This window comes from Chiroxiphia lanceolata, chromosome 3 (genome assembly GCF_009829145.1).
Source record: "Chiroxiphia lanceolata isolate bChiLan1 chromosome 3, bChiLan1.pri, whole genome shotgun sequence".
In the NCBI taxonomy this organism is placed as follows: Eukaryota; Metazoa; Chordata; class Aves; order Passeriformes; family Pipridae; genus Chiroxiphia; species Chiroxiphia lanceolata.
In genome coordinates, this window is record NC_045639.1 from 33,580,799 (window position 1) to 33,593,471 (window position 12,673).

Below are 12,673 nucleotides of genomic sequence, written 5' to 3' on the forward strand. Positions count from 1 at the left end.
ATCAGGGCTGAATAGAGGGGAAGGTACCTCCCCTGACCTGCTGGCAATGCTCTTCCTAATGCACCCCTGGACAGCATTGGCCTTCTTGGCCACCAGGGCACACTGCTGGCTCAGGGACAGCTTGTCATCCACCAGGACCCTCAGGTCCTCTGCAGAGCTGCTTTCCAGCAGGTCAGCACTCAGCCTGTACTGGTGTCTGGGGTTATTCCTCCCAGCCGCAGAACCCTGAATTTGCCTTCGTTGAATTTCAGAAGGTTCTTCCCTGCCCATCTCTCCAACATGTCAAGGTCCTTCTGAAGGGCTGCCCTCCAGCTTTGTGTCATTAGCGACCCTGCTGAGGAGACACCTGCCCCTCCATCCCACTCACTGATGAACAAGTGAAACGATACCGGACTGAGTATCCACTTTTAGGGGACCAGTCCCTGTAGTCTCCCAACTAGACCCTCTGCCACTGTGCACTATACTGTGGAATCTGCTGTTTAGCCAGTTCTCAATCCACCTCACCATCCACTCGTCCAGCCTGCAATTCCTGCGCTTGCCTCTGAGGATGTTGTGAGAGACAGTGTCGTACAGGAAAAAAAAAAGTTACCCACACCCAGTTTCTAAAGCATATAATTAGAAATCCTCTATATGTTAGCTGCTTTGAACTCCACATAGCATTTTTGGCAGTGACATACTTCAGTTCAGTGTGTAGTACTGAACATGGAAGCACACCTGCTTGGCTTGCAAACAGTAACATCCAAAGTAGGAAATTCAGTTGTCTTGCTTTTTTCTTTTCTTTCAATGTGGTTAGATGATATAAATCCACTACTTTTAAATTAAGGAAAGAAGGATAATGATTCTGAAATAGAGAGGACTGCTGAAACAAACACATCATTGTAGAGTGCAAAGCTTTTAAGCTTAGAAAGGAACAATAGTTGATGAAAAGTCCATAAAACCAAAACAATGTACAACTAAATGGAAGAAACTTTCAAACTGTTTACAGTTACTTACTTTCTTGTAGATTTGTGGTTTCCTAATTACTTCAGTAAACTATATGGGTCATAAGGTAGACATGTAAAATATAATCAAAGAAAGCATACTAAAACTGTTCTCTTTTATGAATTTCAGGTATGGCCTTCTGTTAGAGAAGGTCATTTTCCAGAGAGTTTCACCAACCAATTTCCACCAAAGGTATGGGATTTTAATACATTATTTTGATTACTTTATTTACTAAAAAAAAAAATAAAAATCTATTGACATTTAAATTTTTTTGCAGGCATCCATAATCAAAAAGATGCTTTCAACAGACCCTTTCAAGAGACCCTCTGCAACTCGAATACTTGATCTTGTTAAGTCTGTTGATAAAGAGAAGTCACCTAAAAATTATACTTGTTAAATGCCCTTTTAAAAGGGTTTCAGACTCTGTTTAAATCCAGAGTTTCGTGGATTTATTGAAACTGACAACATAACAATAGATGTAAGAAGCAACAGCAAGACTTGGGGTATGTCTTTTCCTTGGTGCTTTGCCTTCCTGCCATTGTCGAGTCTGTCAGCTCGAAGGCCACATCACCATTCATGTCCATTGGCTGCAGACCAGGACTGGATACTTCTGCAATGAATCACTTGCAATTTTTACCTGAAAATACAGGTTGTGGATGAGCTGAACTGTATTCTACAAATAAGTAAAAGAACCTAGTCCTTTTCTGTTAGAAGATTATGTTGATGGGCTTAAGTGCTAACTGGCCTGTGGCAAATCCCTGGATGTGGTGCTGTATCCGTTATTCTTTGAGGTTATCTATTGCTTTCCGTGGAAGAAGTGCTGTTTTCTGGTATGTGACTCAAACCTTTCTGATTTTTCAGTGATACTTTTAATAATTACTGGAATACTCCCTTTAAAACTAAGACTAGTTTTGGTAGAAAAGATAGTAGGAATAGGCATGGGCTATTCACTGAATTTCAGTACTGTAAGGTGAGCTTTCTTATCTGTTTACATCTGTTGATGACCTAGCACCTTCAGTGCTCTAAAATTTAATAAGATATACTTTTAAAGTAGGCATTTATTAAGAATTTAAATGTTAAATGTTCAGCTTCTAGGAAATCTACTTGAGAAAGTTCTAAACTTCTGAAAAACTTGGGTTTTGATGGTTTGGTTTGTTTTTATTTTTTTGAAAGGAACACTTAAGGTGCTATTAATATAGCAAAATTCTCCAGACTTTCCTCAGTAGTAATCATTTGAAGTCCTATGCTGAGAGAGCACTTTTAACATTCCTTCCTATGCTGCTAGGTTTTAATCCCTGTTATAATACTGAGGAATGCCTAACCCTTAATTCAGTGTACTGAATACCTCTGGTGCTTCCACTGTCAGCCCCACAAAAGTTAACAGCAGTTTTTCTGTTACTCTTCAGTTATATACTTCAAAGAGTTCAGAGTTGCCTGAACTCAAAGTATTGTGTGTGCAGTGGTGGGGAGCAGGGCGAAAAGACAGGCATGTTAGTCCTTCCAACTGCTTGCCTTTGAGCTGTATCTTGTCGAACTGTTCATTGCTGTAGAGCCAATGTAACTCTATAAGGGCAAATGAAGAGAGATTTCTAATCAGAAAAATAGGTCAAGTACTGTATGCCTTTCCTGAAATGTTAAATGGGTTCAATGTGGGTGATTGCTTAAAAGGAATAATGTAAATTAATGCATGCCAATTTTTATAATCTTATGCAAATTATTGCTGTTCTACTGTGAGTATTTGTTGCTAAATAAGAATCTGAATGTACATACTTTTGTAAGGCCTTAAGCAGTTCTGGGTTTTTTTCTCATTATCGTGAATCATACATATAGAATCATAGAATGCTTTGGGTTGGAAGGGACCTTAAAGATCATCCAGTTCCAACCCCGCTGCCCTGGGCAGGCACACATTTCACTAGACCAGATTGCCTTGAGCACTACCAGGGATGGGGCATCCACAGCTTCTCTGGGCTACTTACTCCAGTGCCTCACCACCCTCACAGTAAAGAATTTCTTCCTAATATCTAACCTAAACCTGCACACTTCCAGTTTGAAGCCATTCCCTTCCTCATCCTACATGACATGCCCTTGTAAAAGTCCCTCTCCAGCTCTCTTGTAGGTTCCCCTGGATGGCTGCTCTAAGGTCCTCCCAGAGCCTTCCCATGGGCTAATTAGTATTTCTTTGCAGTGGTCAAGATCTGTGAGAAATTATATCCTCGCCCACATATATTACTAGTTACTACCCACTTTCTCTTCTCTTTTACCCATTGAGATATAATTGCCATATATTATTTTACTAGATCTTGAAGGTCTTTTCCAAACTAAACAATTCTATGATTCTATAAAACTATTCATAATATGAGGGTGGATATGTGACAATCTTTTGTCTGAATATCCTTTACAGTTTTTGGACAGAGCACCAATTATCTTCTTCCTGTTACATAATATTGAGCTTGTCCCAGTAGTTTTGATACATTTTTCCTCAACAGTATTTGTATACTTCAGCAGTACCTTTTTATTAATGGCTACTTACAGTAGCAAGTTCTGTTTCCTAAAAATAAAAGTTCTACTAAAATGTATTTTTATATTAAGAAAATGAAAACCCAACATCATGATCTAGTTTTCTTTAGTTATGTAAAATATGCACCTTCACATACAACAGAATATTGGTTCAAATAACATCACTGTAATATTTCACAAACTTCTTTTTTTCCCACCAAGTTTAAGATAATAAGCAAAAAGAATCTGATATTTAGTCATATCCATAAAGATAAAAAACCCTGTTTAACACATTATACAACAAAGGGACTAGCCAATATTTATTCCCTTACTCAGACTTGAATGTTAGTATTGGCTGATCTTGTTCAGTTGGGCGGGGCATAAAAAAAGATGTGGAAGGCTTAACCTACCTCTCAATTATGGTAGTTCAATTATAAATACAAAGTTTTAATTCCTATTAAACTGTGCATCGAACAGAAAATGTGAGTTTAACCTGTCAACCTAACTCTCCTTCTGTGTACTTTGGTGTGAATTCTTGAGTATAACACAGCTCCAAACCTTCTAAAAGATATTATGGATTATACATACTTATTTAGGACTCCTTCCTTTAGAAAGGTTTTAGTCATGATCTGCAGCACTGTCTCCGGGACAGTTTGAAGATAAATCTTCAGAGTCTAAAGGATAAGCAGAGAGAAAGTGAGTAATTCCAGCTCAGAGGAGAAAAAATGATTGCTAGAAATATTTGTAGAATCCATGTAAAACAGATTAAATAGAATTCAAGGTTTACAAGATATTAACTCCCAAATTTGTTTTAAAACAAGGAAAAAAATTCCATCCTCTTTGGTGCAGTAGAAATGTATATTTTCTAATTGTTTCAGAAACATAGTATTAAATATCTGAATTTTGTTTTCTCAAAACTAAATTAATACAAATAGAAATTCAAATAAATTTCAATATGGTTGGCTGTGTTTTGTTGTGTACTTCTTAGTTTTTCTTTTTTTTTTTTTTCTTGTTTCGTTTTTTGTGGAGTTTTTTTGTTTGGTTGGTTTGGTTGTGGGTTTTTTTTGTGCATGTAAACCTAAAAATTGCCTTACATTCAAAATGTACAAAGCTTTATGCAAAACCAGTAGCCTGCAAGATAAATTTGCTATGTAAATTTAAAATACTGCCATAAGAGAAACACAAGGGATATTATCTACTAGTTGAGTTGAGTTGCATAAGCAAAGCAAAACATAAAAGACTGGCTTACTCTCACCTTCATAGGTTGTTCCACACCAAATGCAATAAAAGTGTTCTTTTCTCAAGTAGGCTGTCAGGATGTGTAGCTTTTCTGATACCTAGAGATATATACAGGAATGCAATGATCTGGGGCTCACATGACATACATCAGTTTAAGCTACTGGTTTGCTAAAATAAATTTTTAACCTTTTGCTATTGAAAAGCTAAACAACACTGTAGCTCAGTAAGACATGAAGTTTTCCAAATCAGTAGAACAGGGCACAGGAATTCATCATCTCTGGAAAATTAATGGCTGTTGTTTGCTCATCCTTCTTTCCAGTAAGTAATCTGCACTAAAGAGAGCCACCTAAAAACATTACTTAGCTACCCGATTTCAAGTATACAGTATCTTTTGTGGATTTTTTCACACCTAATCTCTGACTGTGTAACCTAGTTCTCAAAAATTGTAAATTTCCTGTGTCCAACTTGAGATGGTCTGCAAAGCATTTTCAGAAATTACTCGGTGATTCCAAAATTCAATCTCCGACATCAGATGAGGCATCCAAAATTAAAACTCAAAAGCAAGTAACTATGACCTTGCATAGATCAGCCTCAAAACAGATGAGCAATAAATCGGTAGTTTAATGTTTTATATTTCATCATGTAACTGCTATAAGAATCACTGCTTTGAGATTGCAAAGAGGCCCTTCACTACAGCTTGGAAAATGACATGTATACATATATCGTTTATATATATATATGTATACATACATACTGTTTAAGGGATTATTAAATTTAATTCTGAATCAAGCCATTAATTTAGTTGCAGAGCTTACACTTAAGTCTGAGCTTGTGCATTCATCTTCCTTGTCTTCCTCATCCTTTTTGTCTTCCTCTTCAGGTTCCATCCAAAACCAAGTCTCTTTGGGAACTTCAATGTCCTTAAATAATGAGGGATTTAAATTGATGTTATCTGCCTTTGTAGGTTTTCTTGTAAGGTGCCAAATAAAACCAGTTTCTAGAAGGTGAGGTGTTAAGTTTTAAAACTTATATGTATAGTAGAACCAAGGATTACTAAAGCTGTAGTGAGAAACTAAGTACAGCAATCCACAAGAAGGATTATTCACTTTTTTTTTTAAATGATGAAATGCATGCTAACAACTAGTCTATTCCATCTGTGTTTGGTATGTATGAGGCTACATTGCAACATTATCTCACACCAAGGCTGGGAGCAGACACCCATGTTTATCAGTTAAAGACATGCTGCCCCAAGTTATTTCGTCAAGAGATCACACGGTGCTTCCTAATCCACTTCAGGTAATGTTAAAGGAAGAAGAGTCAACAAAGATTATCTAAGCTTAATTCAGATGACTTCATCTGAAGCAAACTAATGACTTCATCTGAAGCAAACTAAGTAGTATCAAACAATCTCAGCAGAACTTGGGAGGTGGTATTAACCTCTAAAAGGTTAATAGAGCAAAAAAAACCTTGAAGTTTTCAAGTGGCAAAAATTTATAGTAGTTCACTGCTATTACCTGTGTTATTCCTTGCAGGTATAAGGTACTTAAGTTTTGTGAGTTTTTTTGTTGTTGGTTGCTTGGTTGGATTTTTTGTTTAAGTGCTGCTTTGGTGAATCTGCTAATTCCCTCAATGATGATTCCCATCCTTAGAGACACTAAAGAGCTGCCTGGACATGGTCCTGGACAACCTGCTTTAGTGACCCTGCTTGACCAGGAGGGTTGGACAAGATTACCTCCAGAGTCCCTTCCCAACATCAGCCTTTGTGTGATGGTGTTGCTTCCTCAGTTGAGGCAAACAGCGCCATCATTTAGGATGGCCTGATACTGGATACTGAAAGATATGCAAACAGCTCAGAAGTAACCACAAGAATACAGGAGCAAAAACATGGGTCCTCACATAAGTTACCATGAAGTTGGTGTGCACCTTCAACTATCTTAATGGTGCAAACATACACTTCTTATTTTTTTAAAAGGGCTGAAGTGTTGCCAAACATTAAGACTTCAGGCTAGTTACCCCTGAATTTTAGACAACTTCCAAGAATTTAATCACTACTTTGTAGCCTGTATCTCTAATGTATAAGTCTTCCTTCCAACCCCTCCAAAAACCCCACAGGTCTCACTTTTTGCATATCTAATTGCTGGCAGGCCCTCTGGCTTTTTCGCAGGTCCCCTTCCATCTTACGTTCTTCTTGTTTGTTTTTGAATCTTATTCTGTTAAGAAAAAGCAGAGAGGTAAATAAGCAGGCAGACACACAGTAAGACATGCATTACAGTCCACAGCTGTAAAATAGAAAAACTAAGATTCTATTCCTACTGATTCTCTCAGACCATGACAACGTATGAGTTAAGAAGACATTCTGACATTATTTCTGTGGGAGCACACTTTTATTTCTTCAGAATTGTAACTTCAAGATGGTGCTTTTGTGATCATACTAAACTGAACACTGTTTCTTCATCAGGTTTTCATAAGACATAAATGTTTCACTAAACATCTGCAAATTATACAGCCTTCTCTAGGCTTTCCTATTCCACATACTACATGCAGATTGGGAGAAAACAAAAACAGTACAACCTTGACAAATTTACCTCGATTTTTAAAACCATTGTAGCGACATTGCTCAAGATTTTAAATGTAAAATCCAGATAAAGATGGCATGGTTCCCCAATTTAAAAAGTTGCGAATGACTTGAGGAAGGTTAGTATGTATATTGTTTGCATTATTAACAAAAAACTAAATGATGCAGCACATGCTTTTAGCATTGCAGTGTTCATCGACTTTTCCTTTGGAACTGAGAAACAATTACACTGTATTGTAACTCTCACCCTTCATTGAAAACATTCAAAAATAGTAACACAATAATAAGTAAACTTAGAGCATAAAGAGAATCGGTTTTTAAACATTGCTTGGAATTCAGTTATATGACTTTACCTGAACTGATCTGCAGCTTGTTCATTTGCTTGTTTTTTCATATGGAGTTTTTGTCTATAGTTTTCCAGTTTTTCTTCAGCTTTTCGCTTTTTTAATTCCTCATGACCAAGACCACTTCTGCCTATGTTAGTTCAAAAGATGAATGTAACCAGTGGAGAAGCTTTGACACCCAACTAAGTAAATCAGAAAGGATCACAAACCTGTTTTTATGTTCAGAGGAATAGGTTCAACAATGCCTTCTCCTGTGAGAGAAAAAATAAGTCAATTAAAGAAATCAAGTTTTTCTCAAAGTACGATTTGTGCAGTGTATTCAAGTAGGCAAGTTGCTTTTGCCATGAAATATGTAGATTTTCTTGTGATTTTTTTTTTGACTGGAAGTTGAAAAATCACAAATTGATATACATTTAGTGCACTACAAATGATGCAGCTGAACTGGAACTCCCTCTCTTTTTTGGCCTGTCTGCTGGGTTCCTAAATATTTTCTTCAGGATGTGACCCGACTGAAAGAAAATGGTGTTGATGTGACAGGTATAACATGTCTGTGATGAAGACTGCTTTGTTACACCTTCTATAGCATCTTCAGTCTAGAATCTCACAACTTGACAATGATGAAGAATAAAAACAATGTCTGGGCCAGTTCGTTTGCAATTGTCTGCTAGAGACCCGGCACAGCAAGTTACTGATGCCTTGTTTTACTGATTTTACTTCATCTATTTAGGCTTCAAAAGGGTAGGCCAGTGTGCACAATTTCTTCTGAAGACTCCAACTATAAGTTCCAAGAGAGGGGTTGACATTTTTTGGAACACTATTAGCTTTGCAAAAACATCCATCAAAACATCCTTCATGCAATTTCTGTAGGCACGCACATATGGAAGTGCATTTATTGAGCTCCAAATAGTGCTCTTCCCTCACATCTCTCAATGGCCTGTACCTCTAAAGGTACAGCTGAATATAGGCACCCACTTCAGAGAGCAATGAGCTTACCGCTTTTGCCAAGGGCCTGGCCGCTCTTGTAGCCCATCTTCTGGAGCAAAGCAAAGCCTTTGTTCTCGTTGCCCAACGCGCTTTTCAACACCAAGTCTCGCCTCTCTTTTTCTTCTTCTTTTATACTCTTTTGCCTGTTCTTCTCATTGGCTTCCTTTTGCTTTTCTTCTTTCTGAATAGCTTCCTTTACCCGCCTTACCATGGGCAAGCCTGGCCTTACATCCTGTCTGGGAGTTAATAATTCCAGCAAATATTAGAGCTTTTCTTAAAACCATAACCCTAAAATCACTTAAAAGCGGGGAAAAAGAGAGCCAAATACTTACTTAATAAACGAATCAGACATGTAGTCTTCCTCTTCATCTCCCTCCATGTCGGCACGCCAGCCGTGTGCCAGCCCCTTGCCTGTGGACACCGTCAGTACGCCTTACCGGGCATCTTATTTCCCCACAAGGCAGAGCCCACTCTCGCACGGAGAGGTGCCCACCGCCGCCCCCCGAGCCCTGGGGGACGGGGGGACTGATGCACGAACACAAGCGAACCCGCCGGGCCGCCCCCTCCCAACGCCAGCGCACCCGCGCCCGCCTTCACGCCCTCAGCGCGTTTTACCGCGCTCCGCTACCGCCGCTCCTGCCCAGCACCCTCCGCCCGCCGCCGGGGCGCCCACAGAGCCGCGGCAGCCGAGGGGCAGCGGGGGCTGCGACGGCCGAGGGGAACCGAGCACCCGCCCGGCACCACCGCGGCGCCTGCGCGGGGCCGGCCCCGCCCGCCGGCGCCTGCGCTTCTCACGCTTCCTGCTGCGGGGCCGGGGGTGCTCCGGGGGTGCGTCGGGGCCGGGATCGGACCTGGGTCGTGTCTCCCCTTTCCCCGCCCTACCCCACCCGCCGGACCCGGGCTCTGCGGGGGCTGAAGCGGCCGAGCCCGCAAGGGATGGTCCCGCGGCCGGGGGCGCGCGCGGCGCATCGCGCCCACGCGTGTCTGTGACGGTGACCGTGTCCGTGAGCGGCCCCGGGGCCGCGGTGTCACGCCTGCCATAGCCCGACGCCGGCGGTACGCGGCCACCGCACGGTGCGAGCGTAAGTGACCGTGAGCGGCGGTGGGGCCCGGTCCGGCCCGGCCCGGGGGCTGCGGGGAGCGGGCCGGAAGGTCGTCCGCGCTTCGCTCCGCGGCGTTGGCGGCGTGTGGGGGGTCGGTGAGCGTGTGCGGGGGGTGCGTGTATGGAGGGCAGCGCGCATCGCTCCCTTAGCATCATTCTCATAGCATCATTGCCTCTAGCGTCATTGCCTTGAGCATCGTTCCCTTACCGCGGCTTTACCTCCCGTGGGGTTTTTAGAACCAGGCAAGATGCCCTGGGAGAGGTGCTACAGCTTATTAAAGTAGCCGATACAGGTAGGAGGACCCAGCGCGAAAGCCTTTTCCCCCGATGGAGCCCTTTGGGAGGGTGTCGCTTTGCCTAAACTTGCCTGGTTTTTAGCTTTCTCAGTCCACTGAAGTGCTTGCGTGATGAAGATATGAATAGTTGATTTAGGCTACAGAAAACCAGCTGTGGAATAGAAAGGAATTTTAGTTTATCTGAATGTTTTCTAACCTCTGTAATGCTTCAACATACTTTGCTGGGCCCTGGTTGACTTTTATCAGCTTTCAGTGTGCGTCCTGTGGGAGATCACAGTCTATTTATTTCTTGTAACAGGCACAGCAAGACCCAACCATCACCAGAATCGGTAGGACTTGGTGGGCATTTTTCACTGCATTTTGGAGCAAACCGTTTTCCAGTGTGAGTTTTGGATTGCTTATGTGTGTAGCTGTATGTTAGACTCTGAATCTTCAGCTGAATATTTGTGTAATTGTTTTTGTGCCTGATCTCTTGTGCTTCGGTGGCACAGTTGAATGTACGTGCAGGTTTGGTTGCTTGGAGCTTGTGTTGCCTAAATTTAGGTGGAAAGGTACAGGAGTGCGTGGAAGGTTGTGGCCAGGGGTAAATGAAACCTTTTATGTGGGGAGAAAAAGGAGTAATGAGCTGTGCTGTCATGCAGCACTCCTGTGCTGTGTGGGTGTGACAAGCAGTGTAGATCTCTGGGATGGTATCCAAAGAATCGTAGTGCTGTCATTCATTGTGTTTCTCTCTGCTGTCATGAAAAGGTATTCTGAGGTGATGTGTCTGTCTATTACTGACAGGCAGTACCTCCTCAATTCTTTATAAATGAGAAAAAAAAAATCCAGAAGATGTCTTTGGAGGTGTCAGGGCAGGCTTCCATATGTGGCTCTTCTACATTTGCTGAGCTGTTCCTGGAGATGAATGTAGTGAAAAATATTATGCAAAGTACTGAAATGCAGAGAACAACCTTAGTCTTACAGACATTGTAATGCTTTAGTTTCATCAGTACCAAATCACTGAGGTGAATTCAGAACCATAATACAGCTGTAGTATTAACATGTTACCTGTACCAATGTCTGTTTTAAAAAATAATAATTTAAATCGCTTCATTTGACTTTAAGAGTTTTTTGGGTTTGACCATGAATGAGGAAGCAGCTTTGAGCTCTTGAGAGCACAAGTGGAACTGTGCAGCTGTCAAAAGATGATGTCTGTTGAAAGCTGATGTCTTACATAATAGTCCTTAGTTGTTTTGCTTTCTCTGTTTTGACTAAGATCCTAGTTTCAGCATCACTGCGTTCAGATTTGGGCTTTTTTTTTTATTTTTGGGTTTCTTTTTTCTGAAGATGGTTGACTTAATTTTGTGATTTTTAGATAAGTTTTGTTTGGTTGGGTTTTTTTCTGTCAGCTCTTCATTAAACAGCTGCACTTTGTTTAAAGGTGGTTTGCTAAGGTCAAGTTGTCCACAGAGTGTTTGCTTACACTGACAGTGTGCTTTTGGCCATGCTTTGGAGCTACCCACCATTCAGTGTTTGAGCAGGATCTCCGGTGTTTGTTTCCCAGTATTTTGCCTGCTGGGGAGTCTTGCAGTCATTTGGCTGCTGCTTGTATTCCAGGTTGTCACACCTAAGGCTTGCTAGGTTTCAGAGGGCTTATTTGTCCAGCACTTAAAGCAAGGCTAGTGGGATCTGGGAAGTCTTAGGTCTGTGATGCCAAATAATATCACTATTCCTGCCTTTCTCAACTTTATGATAGGTGGAAATTCCTACTTGTGGTAGGCTCATCTTCACACCTTGTCTGTTGAAGGGTGTTGAGTAGGTGGCTGGGTTCATGCCCAAACTTTGGGAGTGTGCTCAAGGGTCTTGATTTGGGACAATCCTTATTCTCTTTTATGTAAGAGGAGACAGTGAGATGACTCCTTTACCTCTTTCATACTTTTTTTCTTTAAACGGGAACTTAAGTATATTTTTCTTGACTGAGAGTTTGGACCTTGAAATTGCCCGTAGGTGCTTTTTTTTTTTTTATAACTAACAACTCTGTTCCCTGAAATACTAATGGATGCACTCAGTTTGTAAGTATGTGTGTAGGTTTTATCTGGGACTGCTTAGCTAAGACAAGTCTAACCAAGCTGGAAACTTTAATTTGATTTTCAAAGGTTTGTACTAATGTACTATACTTCATACTAATATTTGCATTTTTATTTTAGAGTTTCTACACAACTTTACATAAAACTGGAATTTAACCTGCCATGGAGCTGGCTCACAGTTTGTTACTGAACGAGGAAGCATTAGCTCAAATCACAGAAGCAAAGAGACCAGTCTTTATCTTTGAGTGGTTAAGATTTTTGGATAAAGTGCTAGTAGCTGCCAACAAGGTAATTTTATGGGTTTTTTTCCCGCTTCTTTGTAAAGCATTTATATTAATTTCATGCCAGAGACAGTTGACAGGTAATGGCCAGATGACAACTGTATGGTTTCAGATTCAACCTGAAGAGCCTTTGTATTAGTTTGTAGCTCTTAAGTGTTTACTTGTAGGCAGTCAGTAGGCAAGTAGTAAGTATTTTCAAAAAGTAAAATTCAAATAGGATAACAGCTAATTCTGAGATTTAGCATCTACCTCTGCTATTATTGAATGTACCTCAAATCTCTGTGAGACAAGCAATTTGCTAAATTATAT

At 40.8% G+C, this 12,673-nt stretch overlaps 3 protein-coding genes across 14 annotated transcripts in view; 2 read left to right on the top strand and 1 right to left on the bottom strand.

Annotated features, from left to right (window-relative positions):
• The window catches only part of EIF2AK2 (eukaryotic translation initiation factor 2 alpha kinase 2), a 26,748-nt gene extending 23,880 nt beyond the window's left edge, over positions 1-2,868 (top strand). For all 7 annotated transcript variants that reach the window (XM_032681744.1, XM_032681739.1, XM_032681740.1 and 4 more), the window contains 2 exons: positions 1,111-1,173; positions 1,259-2,868. In XM_032681744.1, the coding sequence (XP_032537635.1) occupies positions 1,111-1,173; positions 1,259-1,378 (183 nt within the window). In that variant the 3' untranslated portion in view covers positions 1,379-2,868. The remainder of the gene's footprint in view (positions 1-1,110; positions 1,174-1,258) is intronic.
• Positions 493-9,317, bottom strand: GPATCH11 (G-patch domain containing 11). 4 transcript variants are annotated; one of them, XR_004355862.1, is made up of 10 exons: positions 8,952-9,298; positions 8,629-8,855; positions 7,845-7,886; positions 7,645-7,765; positions 6,836-6,926; positions 5,532-5,636; positions 4,733-4,814; positions 4,066-4,151; positions 2,327-2,544; positions 493-1,618 (listed from the first exon to the last, which is right to left on the bottom strand). XR_004355862.1 is itself a non-coding variant. In XM_032681748.1 (9 exons), the coding sequence occupies exons 1-8, from the start codon at positions 8,996-8,998 to the stop codon at positions 4,096-4,098; spliced, it is 771 nt and encodes a 256-aa protein (XP_032537639.1). In that variant the 5' UTR covers positions 8,999-9,298; the 3' UTR covers positions 493-1,591; positions 4,066-4,095. The 4 variants fall into 4 exon arrangements, 3 of the variants coding, with proteins under 3 accessions (XP_032537639.1, XP_032537638.1, XP_032537640.1); XM_032681748.1 differs by lacking the exon at positions 2,327-2,544 and having other exon boundaries at positions 493-1,591; XM_032681747.1 differs by lacking the exon at positions 2,327-2,544 and having other exon boundaries at positions 599-1,618; positions 8,952-9,297.
• Positions 9,318-9,422: 105 nt separating this feature from the next.
• HEATR5B (HEAT repeat containing 5B) overlaps positions 9,423-12,673 on the top strand; it is a 57,694-nt gene continuing 54,443 nt past the window's right edge. The window contains exons 1-3 of one of the 3 annotated variants that reach the window (XM_032683104.1): positions 9,423-9,701; positions 10,316-10,399; positions 12,204-12,371. In XM_032683104.1, the coding sequence (XP_032538995.1) occupies positions 12,246-12,371 (126 nt within the window). In that variant the 5' untranslated portion in view covers positions 9,423-9,701; positions 10,316-10,399; positions 12,204-12,245. The remainder of the gene's footprint in view (positions 9,702-10,315; positions 10,400-12,203; positions 12,372-12,673) is intronic. The other 2 variants (XM_032683106.1, XM_032683105.1) reach the window with 2 other exon arrangements.

Bases quoted from the DNA above. Each gene is read 5' to 3' on its own strand.
- GPATCH11 (XM_032681748.1), bottom strand. From the start codon at position 8,998: ATGGAGGGAGATGAAGAGGAAGACTACATGTCTGATTCGTTTATTAA. The intron at 5,637-6,835 runs GTGAGACCTGTG...TCATTATTTAAG, and splicing joins AGCAATTAGATATGCAAAAA to GACATTGAAGTTCCCAAAGA. The intron at 4,815-5,531 runs GTAAGCTCTGCA...ATATATCTCTAG, and splicing joins GCACAAGCTCAGACTTAAGT to GTATCAGAAAAGCTACACAT.